Source organism: Otolemur garnettii, unplaced genomic scaffold, assembly GCF_000181295.1.
Source record: "Otolemur garnettii isolate 467f Iridium unplaced genomic scaffold, OtoGar3 scaffold00148, whole genome shotgun sequence".
Lineage (NCBI taxonomy): Eukaryota > Metazoa > Chordata > Mammalia > Primates > Galagidae > Otolemur > Otolemur garnettii.
The window spans coordinates 2379353-2394596 of NW_003852543.1; the positions used below are offsets into that span (position 1 = coordinate 2379353).

A 15244-nucleotide genomic window follows, 5' to 3' on the forward strand; every position below is an offset into this window, starting at 1 on the left:
AAAAAAAAATAGTAAGAGAGACATCCTCCAACTTGGATGCCACAGAAGGTTTTCAAAAGCCTTGTTTAACTTGGAACCTTGGAGGAGGGAATTCAGCCAAGCTAGGAAGGGGCCGAAAGAGCTGCTCAGACACCCTGAGGCACAAAGGGGCACAGAAGAAGGCTGGGCTGCAGGTGGTTGGGGAAGGAGCGTGGCTCAAAGGGAAGGTTGGGGAGCAGTCAGAGGTCACATCACTTGCAGCTTCAGGAGCCATCTTGGGGATTCATTTTATGTTAGTTTAGGTGCAATGTAAAGTTAAAATAAATTCTAAGCTTTGGAGTAAGATGACTTGTGTTTTTAAAAGATGACTCTAATTGCTGAACAAATCATAGACCATAAGTGGAGAGAGAGCCGTTGATGGTGTGGGGTATGTGTGGAGGGCTTGGCAAGAGGAGAATTTGCCTGAGAAAGAGGGAGAAAAGGGAGGTGGCCCGTGACAAGCAAGTAGATGGTGTGGGATTGACGGGGTGGAGAGGCCTGAAGGAGCAGTCTGCTGGTGGGTTAAGCTCCAGTGCCAACACATGAATGAGAATCAGGGAGGCATCCCAGTGGACCAGCAAAAATGAAAGTTAGATACAAGAATCTGGAGATGTGAGAAGATGTCTGGGATGGAAATATAAATTAGAGCACCCTCACCACAGACATAGTATGTAAAACCTCGGGAAGGGACCTACCACTAGAGCACTAATTTTCAACCAGTGCACCATGAGAGGATCTTAGGTGGGCTGTGAAAATTTTTAAAGACCATTAATTAAATTATTTCTGAAAGACGTTTAAAGCACAGTAAGTAAATATTTTTTTGATCAACATCATTTAAGTGTACCACAGAAGTTTAACTATAGGTTCAAGTGTGCCATGAGCTTAAAAAAAATAATTGAAAAACACTGCACCCCACCCCATGAAGAGAGCACACGTTCAGTGCATGGTTACCCCACTCTCTGCCTTATGGGTTACATCGAGCCTCCTAGCAACTAATTGTGAATGGCACTAAGGTTGTAGCCTATTTCAGTGAGACCCCTGTAAAACATATTTTATGATTCAAACCTCGTACAAGGAAAGTACAAAGATCAGGCAGAGGAAAAGAGGGAAACCAAGATGGCGAATGGAGTAAGCCAAGAGCTGGTGTCCAAAAGCAGACAGCAGGTGTGGCCAGGAGGGAGCATCTACAGTAGTGAAGTCTGAAGATTAGTGACTGGCACATAATAAGAATTCAACAAATGTTGGTTATTATTATTATTTTAAGATACTAAACATTAGGGAACTGAAAAATATACTAAACTAATTCTTGGGTTAAATAAGTGATCATGAAAATGAAAATAAACTTAGAATCAACAAAATGAAAATCATATATATCAAATCATGGTTAATATAGCCAAAGAAGTGTTTAAAAAGAAAAGTTACAACTTCAATGTTTATAATATAGAAAGAGAAATGGAGAAAACAATAGCATTCAAGTTAAGATACTATAGGCTGAGCAAGAGAATAAACACCCCCCCCCCAAGTAGAAGGAAATAAATACTATAGATAAAAATCAATGAAATAGAAAAGGAAGATAAAAGATAAAAATCAAAGAAATCAGAAAAGCCTGATATAGTGGAAAGGATCAACAGAGCCAGAAGTATATTATTTGGGAAAAAAATAGATCAAGAGATATGAAGGGTGGGGAAAACAAACACTATTAGAGATGGCAAAGGAGTATATATAACTACAGATACAGTGGGGGTTAAAAAGATAAAAGGGAACACTTCTACATTGCTGGTGGGACTGCAAACTAATACAACCTTTTTGGAAGGAAGTATGGAGAATCCTCAAAGAACTCAAACTAGACCTCCCGTTTGATCCAGCAATCCCATTACTGGGCATCTACCCAGAAGAAAAGAATCCTTTTATCATAAGGACCTTTGCACTAGACTGTTTATTGAAGCTCAATTTACAATCACCAAAGTGTGGAAATGGCTATTATATGCCCACCAACCCAGAATGGATTAACAAGTTGTTGAATACTATTCAGCCATTAAAAAAGAGACTGTATCTTTTGTATTAATCTGGATGGAAGAGGAGCACATTATTCTTAGTAAAGCATCACAAGAATGGAGAAGCAAGAATCCTATGTACTCAATTCTAATAGGAGGACAATTGATGATCCAGTACACAGTGAGGGGTGGGGAAAGTGGGGTGCAGGGAGAAGGAGGGAGGAGGTTGGGGGTCATGGGTTATGTGACACACCTCTTGGGGACGGAACACAATTATAAGAGGGACTTTACCTAACAAATGCAATCAGTGTAACCTGGTTCTTCCAGGTACCCTCAATAAATCATCAACAATAAAAATTTATGTTACCTAAAATCAAAAAATAAACAAATAAAAAGATAAAAGGGTACCATGAACTTTAACTGATAGGTTTTATTAAACTAAGAAGAAATGGACAGAAAACACAAATTATTGGAATAGAAAATCTGAATATCTTATAACCACTAAAGAAACAAAATCTCAGAAAGAGAACATTTGTACTCATGGTTATTTGTACTACATAGTCAGGAAACAGATAATTCAGTTCTATAAAACTCTTCCAGAAAATAGAAAAAAGAAGGAACACCCCAAGTCATTTAATGATGGTGGTATATCTTGGATATCCAAAGTAGATAAGGGGGGTCCTAGAAAGGAATGACACAGGACATCCTCATGCATGCTCACAGATGAGAAAACACTAAAGTGTCAGCAAACAAAATCAGCAATGTAAGTGAATTAAATACACACACACACACTTGCACAAGCGTGCACACACCCCCCAATGACTAAGTTGAATATACCCCCAAACTCATGATTTGTTAACATTAGAAAATTTGTTCATGTAAATTCACAACATTAACAGATTAAAGGAAGAAAAGGTACAATTATCTCAATAAAATATAAGCTGATAAATAATTCTATAAATTTCAAATGCATTCAAACTTTAAAACCAACCCAAAAAGATGAACACACACACACACATGCACTCACAAACTTAGCCTCCTTCGTAAAATAGACTTTCCTTCACATGATAAAGGTTTTCAAAATACCCACACCAAATAATATCTTTAATGGTGAAAGAATAAATAGATTCATCCCCTTTATAATCAAGAATAAAATATAGGTGCCTGTTATCAACCACTTCTTTGAACCATTGCACTAGAGGTCCTCACCACTTCAAAAATACAGACAAAGAAACAAATGTAAATAATTGTAAAAGCAGAAATCAAGCTATCATTTTTCACAGATGATATGATATCTTCATAGGAAACCCCAAAGAACTACAAACAGGTTATTGGTTGTTGGGTATAAGACTATCATATAAAATTAAACTCCATTCCTATATACCAGTTACAAAATGTTATTCGGAAAAAATATATATGTTATAACAGGTATCTGCTCAGCTACTATTCTCTGAGAGCTGTCTCAGCACCCATGGAGATGTGGCACCAGCGGGCATGTTCATGATACGTGAGCCCACTCCCTAACCAAAAATGACTGAGGCTGGAAGGAATCCAACTCAAATTGAGATGGGAATTCAGCATTGGATCTGCAAGACGCCATCACAGAGCATAGCTAGAAATAAGATGTTATACATTCCATGGCCAAGGGCAGCCACAAATGCAAAGATGAACAAGGGCAACAGACAGAAATCAGGAGACTCAAAGGCTGAGACCACAGGTCCCGAGTCTGAGACCACAGGCCCCTAGAGATGGAGAGAACTTCTGCAGAGACGCCTAGACTCCAAACCCCATCCTAGCTCCTGGTCCTCATGAGACCTAAATTCCAGGACATTCTCTGTTCTCTGTCCTTTGTTGGATGGATTCTCCTTTCTTGCTTGAGCAAGTTTGTAATGGGCCTTTCTTACTTGCATCCAAAAGAATCTTAACTAAGCCGATCACAGATTGAGAAGTCAACTTGTGAAGCCTCCTTCTGCCCCTCCTCCTTGTTTTCTTTCTGGGATAGGGGCTTAAACCCTTCTGGAGAGTTATGAACTACCTCGAGGGAGGGTAAAATGAGAAAGATCAACAATATACAGTAGATTCAAATTTGGCAAATTGGCCCAGGATGGATGCCAGCTCTCCCCATTACTCTCTCATATGTCTGGATGCGAGCCACTCCGTATGAAATTTATAATCGCCTTGTTTATGCCCTTAAAAATTTGAGCTGAGACTTCCAAAGGAATGATGCCAATAAAATAGATTATCCTTGGGTCATTCTGGCAATTTCTCTTTTCTTTATCAGGTCAGTGGTGAGGGTCAGTTTTACTGCCTGCTACTCGCTCCCCCTAATTTGCCTGACAAGATAGGACCTGCTAACATAAGACACTCACAAAGATGACATACGGACTTTCTCACAAGAGAGCGATATTTTTCTGGGGACCACAGATAAACAGCAAAAGACACAGTTTTGTTTAAAAGTCACAGATTATGTTAAATGAGTGTTAAGCATAGAACGTTCATTAGCACAGAACCCAGAGGGCCAGGGAACAAAGATATCAGTCTCCACAGCACCAAACAAAGGGGGAGCAAGGTCCTTAATTAGGGACAATAGCCTTGGCTTTGGAAGGCCTGAATTATAACCTTTGCCTCTGCAAAAGTTATCTGGATAAATTATATCTCACTTCTAGTCTTAGTTCTTCCCCCCATGGGAAAACCATAAGGAGAGTAATCCCTATTCACAGGACAGGTGGAGGACTTAAGGGGGCAACAGGCACACAGGCCTCTAACATTTTATCTAGCAGTGGCTCTGAGAACTGTCAGAGAGTCCAACATAGAAACTTCTTTCAGAAAATAAGAGTAGATTCCTCTAATCTTAGTGCAAAATTCATTCAAAATTGGATCATTTATAGACACAGTGATTGTTACTGTGCTGTTGTAAATCCCAACAGCCAGACAGGTTCCTACGAGCATAATGCTCAGAAAGGAGCCACAGAGATGAAGAGAAGCCTAATCCAGAGCCCAGAATGCTGGGATTCTTCTTGAAGGGTCTCAACCCCTCCAGAAAAATAGATCTCAGACTAAAGAAGTGGAAAGGGCAGGAATGGAGAGAAGCCAGGTGATCTCCGAGGAAAATGAGGATGGAGCTAAGCAAGAATCTGGCTGACATCACAGTAACACCGAGAAGGCCCTTCTACCAGGGGGCATATGTCAATACTGGGACCCCAGACAGACCCTTCTCAGGTCTGCCAGAACCTGCCTCAGACCCTGAATTCCTTCCACCTGCCACCAGTTGCCTGGCGCCACTTCCCCGTCTTGCTAACATACCCAACCCCAGCCATCTGGACTTGTAGCCACACATGACCAAGGTACCAGTCAGCACTTTTCTTCGCTCTGTTTCTTCTTAAGATATTGGATGAGGAACAAAACAGCCTCTGCCATATCAGATCTAAGTCAGGCTGACCTGCTGGTCTGTTCCGAAAGATATATGTCCAGGGGGTTGCTGTGAGAATCTCAGCATTGAAACAAAGACCAACTATTTTAACCCAGAGAACTGTCAATCTGTAGTATCCAGGACAAGAGAGGTGGCCCTCAAGTGACTGTGGAGAACTCTGTTCTGGATGAGCAGGAGCCGACCATGCTCCAGGAGTTTTGAGGCTGATTTATACTGTAGTTGTTTCGAATCTTCTTTGGCCCCAGCAGGTGCCCCTGAATGTTTTTAGCACCTTCAGAAAGCCCTCTGCCCCTCCTACACCACCCTGGTAAACCCAGAGCCACGTGTGAGCGTCGACAGCAGGAAGGAGGTGGCCAGGCCCCCTCAGGAGTGGAGTTAGGGCTTGGGCTGCAGTGCACAGGCTTTGTGACATCTCTCTGGGATTCCCAGTGATCTGTTTTGTTTATTTCAGGCCTTGACTCTGTTCCAAGGGTTGGTTGATGCCAGATGAATGAGGTGGTGCTGAGTCTCCCCGAGGAACTCGTCCTGGGACTGAGTCTACTGAACAAGCCAGGCTTCCGCATCTCCCCACTTTAAAAAAATTGACAAACACTTGCAGTTTCTTCAGCATTCTCTTACGCAATCATTAAATATAATTACTTAGTCATCACCCAGCTGGGTGACATTTCCAAGCAGCAAACAGCAGCTCCCTGTCTAAAGTGAAAGGAGCTGATAACCTTATCATCATGCTGGGGCGGGTTGCAGATCTTTCCTGAGACTTTAGTCTGCTCCAATTTTGTACAGCTATTTTACTCTGCTTTGGCCAGTACTGTCTTTTTTGGGGGAGGGTGAAGGGGAGGATTCTGAAACACACTGAGGAGTAAGGGAGCAGCTGGGAGCAGAGACAAGACGGCCCCAGAGGGCACAGCCTCAAGGAACAAAACACACTGGGTAAGATCCAAGGCAGGCAGCTGAGCCCCAGCACCCACTCTACCCCAGCGGAGGGGCAGTAGGAACCACATGGTGTGCTGAGGTCCCCACCCTACTTCTGCAGACTCTGATGCTCTGGAGTCCTCACTGGTGGAGGATGTGACTCACCTTATTGGCTCAAAGCTGCCCCTTCTCAGTCCCTAACAAGGAAGCTCCCACATGTGTCTTAACGGGCCACAGTGGGGGAGAGGCAAAGGGAAGGGCAGAGTTGCGATCCCGCAGTGTAATCTGTTATCACATCCAGCCAAAGGGCAGGGAAGGAAAAGCAAGTATTTATTGAGTAACTACCACGTTCTAGGCCTCAAAAGATAAGGAAACTGAGGCTCCCTGTGGTAAAGTTCAAGGTCACAAGGCCCTGACCATGAGACCCCACCCACACCAAACCCAGGGGCACCCACCCCTTCCAGGACAGGTCACCTACCCCATCTGTCAGAATGCTCCCTGTTCCCATGAGGCAGAAACAGGCTATCCAGGGCCATTTCTCCTACCCTCCTCTCGAGGAGTTTAGGAAATTCAATCTAGGTTAGCTTGAACTTGGGGAAAAGAGGAAATGGGAAAGTACAGCTAACTTCAACAGTCTTAAGAACGTTCTGGCCCTGATAAGCAAGGAGGTGAGGAACAAAGAGAAGTGGCCTGGGCCTGAGTCACGCAGCTAATCAGAGCCGGCGGCGTTCGGCTCTCAAAGGCCGACTGAGACGGCGGCGAAGGCAGCATTCCCACGTGGGCAGGCGGAGGGTTTTCATCACATCCAAATGAGGCCAGTCTGGTTCTCCACTTACACACTGAGATGAGAAGCCGAAACGCAAAACATGTGTAAGCACGAAGCACTGGCCACTGGGAACATCACCCTGCTGTGTGCCAAGAGCAGGCTGGGCTTTGCCAACTCCTGTTGCAGCCTCTCGCAACTCACCAGAGAGGTTTGGGGGAAGTCACCTACCCAAATCCTACCTTGCCTCCCTCAGCTGTACACAGGAGGAAACAGCAGGAAATCATCAGAGGATCTATTAGGATAAAGAAGGGCTGGTCCTGCTAGACGACTTCCACCACCACTGGAAGGTCCAGTCTGATGCCGATCACTCAGCTCGGCAAGACGCGCCTATGGACAACACTTGGAAACTGAGGCACCAGAAGTGAGGGACCTGCCCGGTTCACACAGTTGCAAAGGCACAAGTTAGATTCAAACTGTGCTTGTCCCACTAAGGAGAACTCAGCTATTTTCTGGAGCAGGGAGGGTAGAAGTCAGCACAACCCAATTTGCAAAGGGCAGCATGGTCTGGAATATGGGCTCTGGAGATGAACTCTCTGGGTTTGAAACCTGGCTCTGCCACATCTTCGTGCTTGCCCCTGGGCAAGTTATTCAATCTCTCTGGCCTCAGTTCCCTCACTGTGTAAAGTAGGACTAATAACAGCATTCACTTCACTTGACAATGAGTAAGTTATACTATGTAAGGGGGCCTGCACATACAGGAAGTATGGCTGTATGATGACCATGAACAAAAACAAATGAGAAGCAAAGAGCCGTGGCAGCCCAGGCCAGGGCACACTAGGGTCCTGGTCGCTGCAGGTGTTGTGTCTGATCTGGGAAGTATCTGCCTTTTCATTGGCCCAAAGAACCAGTAGGAGAGGCAGGTCTGGGGTATCCGAAGCATGAAGGCCCATGGAGTTTAGCGTTTCGTGTTTGGGAGGTCTGGACTTCCTAACATTAAGAGGCTCGTAAAGTTGGAGTGGGATCTGTGTGCAAATGCAGGGCGCAATAGGGTCTCTTTCACCCAGTGTCTTCTGTTCATTCCACACAGGGAAGCTGCCCTGGGCCCCCCTGTGACCTTCCACTCTCCTCTGAACTTAGCTTTGCCACAGCAACATATGTGGACAGCCTCAAACACATCAGGCTTTGGATCTTCTGGGAATCTGTGGAGCTTAGTTTGTTCAACTGCTCAGAGCCTCAGTTTCCTCATCTGTAAATTGGGCATGACCAAAGTAGCCACCTCATAGGTTTGTTATTTGGTAGCCACCATTTAGGATTATTATATCCTCTGGATGAACTGGGTTCTTTGTCACCATGAAATGACGTTATTTGTCCTGAGAAACGGTCTCTGTTTGGGAATTTACTTTGTGTGAATGGTCACTTCAGCTTTCTTTTGACTAATGTTAGCATGGTGTCTGTTTTTCCATCCTTTTACCTTTAACCTGTTTATGTCTTTATATTTGAAGTATGTTTCTTGTATAGTTGGGTCTTGCTTTTTAATTCAATCTGACAATCTTTCCCTTTTAATTAGGATATTTACATATAAAGTATTTATCAATATGGGCAGGTTTAAGCTTGTCATTTTGCTATATGTTTTCTATTTGAACAACCTTTTCATTCTTCCAAATTTCCTCTCTTCCTGCCTTCTTTAGATTAACTTACTATTGTTATAATTCCATCTCATTAGCTATGTCTTTGTTGTATTATGTTATTAATTTTTTTTTTGGCAGTAGCAGCAACTCCAAAGAACATGGAATATATATATTTTCAGAGGTAGCCTTAGGGTTTATAGTATCAATCTTTAACTTATTACCATCTACTTTCAAGTGCTATTATATGACTTCACAGAGAGTTAAGGAACCTTACAGTAGAGTATTTCCTTTTCTCCCCTCCTGGCCTTTATGCTCTGGTTGTCATGCATTTTACTTTCACATAGTTTTTTATAAACCTCACGTTACCTTTTTATTATTTTTGTTTCAACAGTTGATTATCTTTCAAAGAGATTTAAATACTAAGAAAAAATCAGGAGCTTATCCATACTGTTACTAATTTTTGATGCTTTTCATTCCTTGGTGTTAATCCATATTCTATCTGATGTCGTTTTCCTTCTGTCTAAAGAATTGTCTTCAGAGATCTATTGGTGATGAATTCTTTTAACTTTTGCAAGTCTGAAAAATGTATTATACCTTTGTTTTTGAAGCCTCATTTTGTTGGATATAGACTTTTAGATTGATTTTTTTTCCTTTCAGTTCTTTAAAGATGCTGTTCCACCATCACCTTACTTGTCTTGTTTCTAATGAGTAATCTGCTGTCATCCTTATCTTTGTTCTTTTATACACAGCATTCCTGTTTTTCATCAAGATGTGAGTTTTAAGATATTCCAGACTGGCTGGAAAAGCCACCATTCCCAGTCCCGTGTGAACACTGGATCCCCTTCCCTATCATCCTTTTGGGTGATTCTTTCCTCATCCTGGAGTCATTTCCTCACACACATGCACTGGTCAATATTTGGCTGACTATTGGAGGTACCTGCTGCAGACCTCTGATTTTTCTCCCTGTCCAGTTCTTCCCTGTCCTCTATTCTGTACTGTAAACTCAGCATGCTTTCATCTCCTTGTGCACTCAGCCTCATGTCTTCAGAGAATTTGCTGGGCGCTGCCTCAGTTTCCCCTCCTCAGGCATGGCCTGAAAACTCTCTCAAGGCAGCAAACTGGGAATAGCATATGGCTCATCTGGTTTATTTTCTCTTTTTCAAAGATCACTGTTCCTCATTGCGTGATGTCCAGGGTCTTACAAACTGTTTAGTGCATATATATCATGCATTTTTTGGTTGTTTCAGTCAAGAGAGTATCTGCTGCCTACTAGTTGGCATCTCAGTCACAGGGCCCCTAATGTTCATTTGGCTGAAATCTCAGGACCTTCCAATTCCATGGAGTGTAGTGTCCTCCTCATGTTACCCAGCCTTTGGGAACATGTACCTTGTATACATTCCACACATAAAGAGAACCTAGCAATGCTTAGCAATGATGTTTACTCTAAGTCATTAAGGCTACGAAGTTCTTGTATGTACATGAACTAAGGAAATTCCAACCTGTATTGTTCATTTCATGATCATATTTTGTAAAACAATTCTTTTTTGTGTCTATGAACAAAAAGTGATAGACTACGCTGCAAAGTTAGAGATAATTAGAAAAATTAGAGCTCAGAAACAAAGGAGGTAAGTAGCTAAAATATGGTTTAATTCCAGAGTTTCCCTTCTGTGTGTACTCTGCATTTATCTACTTCACTACTAAGACCGTTCTTCAGCCAAGAAGTATCACTCTTGCAACATTCAGCCTATCCTCTCAAGAAAGCAAGAATTGCAGAGGCTCCTGTAGCAATAGCCAACCTAAGACCTTCTCATGATTTTCTAACACAGGGAGATAATGTTATTAAAATCAACTAGCAAGTGTTATGGAAACTACAGAATCCAAATTTGTGAAGCTACAGAATCCAAAGGTTTCCCTTGAGCAGTTCAAGAGCATGAACCCTCACCCAGGCTATACTGAGAAGCTGCTGTACACATTCATTCCTCCTCCCCAAGGACAAGCTCGTACACGACAAGCCAAGCAAATATAAAGAACTCATCTCTTTTTGGTAAGGGTCGTTGCTTAGGAGACACTTAAAGGCTTTTATTTCTGTCCCATTAGAAATACAAAATCTTAAGTTCCAAAAAGCCAAATTAGTAGTATTCCAGTGAAAACAAAATTATCAGATCTTTTGGTCTCAGCAGAAGCCACACTATAGCCTGGGCTAGAACATATATTTCCCCTGAAACTTCAGCTTCTTTTTATTACCACAGACATTCTGCTGATCCATGGCTCTCTCTATTTGACCAGTGGGTCTAGACTGTTTTGCAAACAGCAGGATGTGATACCGCAGGAGGTCATGAAGTCAATCTAATGCACTACAACTAGCTTTTGTTAAAACTACATAACAATAAAAACAAAATAGGAAAACACATCACAATAGTGAGGCCAACACTGTTTTATGAAATTTCTTTTTTCTATTTGGTATGTAAGTATTTATAAACACTGGGTTGTAATAAAAAGTGTACCTCTTACTTTGGGCCACGGTCAAAAGAATTTGAAAGCCACTCAACTAGAAACTATTAAGTAGTCTGCATTGAACAGCTGGGTAGCAAGAGTGGACGTCTGGTATAACCTCTGTTAACAATACCAATTATCATTTCAGTGCTTGATCCCCCCTCAAACAATCCCAGGCATGCAAAAAAAATAATAAAATTTAGGGACTAAAGTGCTAGAATCTTTCCTGTCATATCACTTATAATAATGAAAAAAATTGACATAATTTGAGGGATTGGCTGAAGAAATTTTCTACATGATAACCGGTACCAAGCCATTAAAACATTACTTCAAAATTTGCATTGGCGTCACTGCTAAGAATGTTCTTCAAGCAATAAAATATTACTCTTGTAAGATTCTGCCTCCAGCTCTGACACAGAGCTCCTGAATCCCTTGGCCTTTCCTAGGTGGTGGGAGCATCTACTGAAGCAACTCCTAGTGGGCTCCTGGGCAGCTGTAGGGCAGAGGTCGGTCATTAGGAAGACCAAGCCATGATGAAAAGTTTGGAACTTTTATACCCACCCCATGCTCTGGGAAGGGAGTGGGGCTAGAGGTTGAGTTAGTAAGTGATCACGCCTGTGTGATGAAGCCTCCATAAAAATCCCTGAGCTACACTGTTCAGGGAGGGCCCAGGCTGGTGGATATATGCATGTGCTGCGAGCATGATACACGCCAGCTCCAGAAGCAAGAGGCTCCCATGTTCAGAACCCTTCTGGAGCACAGGCTATGCACCACTTCATCTGACTGCCTATCTGTATCCTTTATTATATCCTTTACAATAAATTGGTCAATGCTAAGTGAGTACTGTGAGCTGTTATAGCAAATTGGTGACCCTAAGGAAAAGGGCGTGGGAACCCCAATCTACAGCTAAGTCGGATAAAAGTCTGGGTAATTAGGAGACCCAGTTCTTGTGATTGATGTCCAAGGTGGTACGACTGGTGTCTGCACACACTCCAGGTAGTTAGTGTCAGAATGAATTAAATCAGAGGGTGGTAGATGGGATCCACAGAGAATTAGAGAACCACTTGATATGGAAAGCCCACGTATTTGGTATAAGAGGCATTGTGAGTACAGGACACAGTGCTCTCCTCCTAGGACCCTCTGGCCCATGATGCTGAGGAGTTACCAAGGAGCAGAGCTCAGAGAGTCTGCAGGCCCAGGGGGGATAGGGTTGGTCTCCTTGCCTGGAAAAGCAGCCCTCTCATTGTGTTTCTTCTCAAATAGGCAGGCCGAGGCAATTTCTATGCTTCTGTGTAGTCTTGATTGGCATAGGCAGGCATGCTGGGGTAGGACCACAGGACAGCAGCTGGGGCGATAGTTTGGGCAGCCCTGCTAGGGTTTAGGATGACCAAAGGACAGCATGGCCTCCTAGGGCAAGCATGGGGCTAGGACAGATGAAGGGGGTTCATGAGGACAACAGGAGTACAGAAGAGCCTTTACATAGGGAGGCCATAAGTGTCTGGGGGCACAAGGCTGCTGGGCATGCTGGCCCATGGACTGAGTGGAGCGAATGAGCCAAGGGAACCAGCCTAGAGGACTGGAAGCCCACGGGTGGTTCTGTGTGGACCCTCAGGCTGAGTCACCCACTGGGACTACTGTATCTGAGCTCCTCAGGAACTCCAAGAGCCCCTGACCCTCCCCTGGGTGGGCTGCCCCTGCCTGAAAGTGCATTCCAGGTCTCACCTACTGACCTAACCTACTTACTCACCCTGAACCCCTGGGTTCTAACTCTAGATGTTCCCAGCTTATGGTTTAAAGGGACCTTCAACTGTAGATGGAAACCAAGCCCCTGACAAAGGCTTCCTGACCTATCAGGTCGCCAAGGACAATTGCAACAGGTCACTGTCCTCGCAGCCTCAGAGGACCTTAGCTCCTGGCTGGTTGTGCCCAGTGAAAGCTGTAACTCTGTTCTCCATTCTTTCTGCTCCATGTGGACTCCACACAGCATCCCCACAGGATGTCACCCCCACCACCATCATGGACACACCTTTACTCGCCCCTCAAGAGAATGATCATGCTGGCTTTCAGGTAGACAGACACCACCATTCACATGGAAGAGACTGTCAGGCCCTGACTGCCGTTCTGCCTCCTGTGAAGACCCAGCCTTTCCCCACCCCTCCATGGGGTCTCCCAGCTCTGGAGCAAAGGGCAGGGTATTGGCTTTCCAAAAACTCATCCCTCCTCTTTCACTTTCTATAGCTGCTCTTGACTTGCTCTTGCCCCTTGTCTACTGAAGTTGAAACTCCTCCTCCTCCCGTTCAGGTTTAGAGCTGATTGGGGGAGGGAGGCAAATATCCAATAGTACTAAGTTCAGACCAAAGACCCAACAGGGGCACCCTCTTTCTATTCTCCCCCGGGAGGTGTGGCCTGGTGCAACACACAGCTGACACCTGCGGTCCTGTCATGCCAGCTAATCGCAGGTCTGTCACCCCCTTCCCCTGTGTGTCCTGTTCTCAGACACACCATTTGGGTCCCCATATCATGGCTCCCACAGGGGTTCAGAGACCCCCTGAATCCTGCAGGCACCTCTGCTCTCAGAGCTGTATGGGAACAGGCCACAGATCCCTGCTGCCCTCAGAGACCCATTGTCTCCCCAGAGACTCACACTGGGATCTCTCCCACCTATGCTCCTGACTGTACAACCCAGTCCGCAACCCAGGGCTGGGGACACAGCAGGCATCTCTACATCCTCTGCCTCTGCCTCCTCCCCAAGGACAGGACAACCACAGGGTCATTTCCAGTGTTCTCTCCAAGGGATTAAAACGCTGGAGCAGAGCTTTGACCACCAGAACCCGCAGTGGCCCTTTCTCAGACTGTCACCCACCACTACCAACAAGCCTGGTGATGCTCACTGTGGGCCGAGCATTTATAAACATGGCCTGTATCAGTCCCAGCAGCATCATATGAAGAGGACACGCACTGACCACAAGGCTAACAAGTAAGGGGCCCAGAGTCACAGGAGCAGTTGGGAGCTCCATCTGACCCCCAAGCCTAGGCCCAGCCCGAGCAGGGTGTGCTCCCTGGGACCTGCTGTATGTTGGGGACCTGTGGGCCCACTGGCCCTGGACTTACCATGCCTCCGGTGCACTCGCGGCAGTCCTGCAGGCAGCTGATGTTCTCCCAGGTGCTATAGGCCTTCAGCCCTGCCACCAGGGCCTGCAGCGAGCGGCTGTTGATCAGCTCCTTCCCCTGGAAGATGTCCTTGTCCAGGAGGGCCCCAGCATACCTGCAAGACAAAGCAGAGACAGGATGAACACAGCAATGTACGGTGTGAAAGAGCACGCCCAGGACGGGCAGGGTGGGGCAGACTGCAAGGCTGGACACTGCTCCTCCGGAGGTCACAGCCAGAGGCCTCCAGAGCCCTTCAAAACCATCACCCCACACTGTGACTATATCCACAACCATGTGTCTCTGCCATATCGTCCTTCCCTTGGAAAACCTGTCCTTTGCTTTCTGCCCATGTTTACTTTCCTGCCAGTCCATTTACAGCCCTCATCACTCCTGGGCATCTGTCCAGGCACCTCTTGACCCAGTACAAAGAGAGAACTATGTTTAACTCTCTTCCTCTTTTGGTCGACACAGATCATATTCCAAAATACCGTATTTTCCCAAGTATAATGCACATATTTTGCCCAAATTTTTGAGGGAAAAGTAAGGATGTGCATTATACATGAGTAGTACTAATTCTGTACCTACAAAAATGGTTTTCATTCTTTTATTTATGCTTATGTATTAAAAGTGTAACTCTAGAAAGCAATAATGATATCGAAATGCAAAACAATGCCCTAGAATATGGTAATCGGTCTTGTTGAACTTAGGATCAACTTGGAATTTGAAAGTCCACATTATACAAAGTACAAAAGCAATCACAGTGGACTTGAAAATCCAACTTGCTAACCAGCCCACCAGGTAGCACAGCAAGTTGGGTTTTTAAGCCCACTGTGACTGCTTTTGCACTTTGTAT

At 44.5% G+C, this 15244-nt stretch overlaps 1 protein-coding gene across 1 annotated transcript in view; it reads right to left on the reverse strand.

The window, feature by feature from the left end:
* ACOXL (acyl-CoA oxidase like) overlaps positions 1-15244 on the reverse strand; it is a 288084-nt gene that overhangs the window by 133604 nt on the left and 139236 nt on the right. The window contains 1 exon segment of the mRNA XM_012811040.1: positions 14353-14506. Within this exon segment, the coding sequence (XP_012666494.1) occupies positions 14353-14506 (154 nt within the window).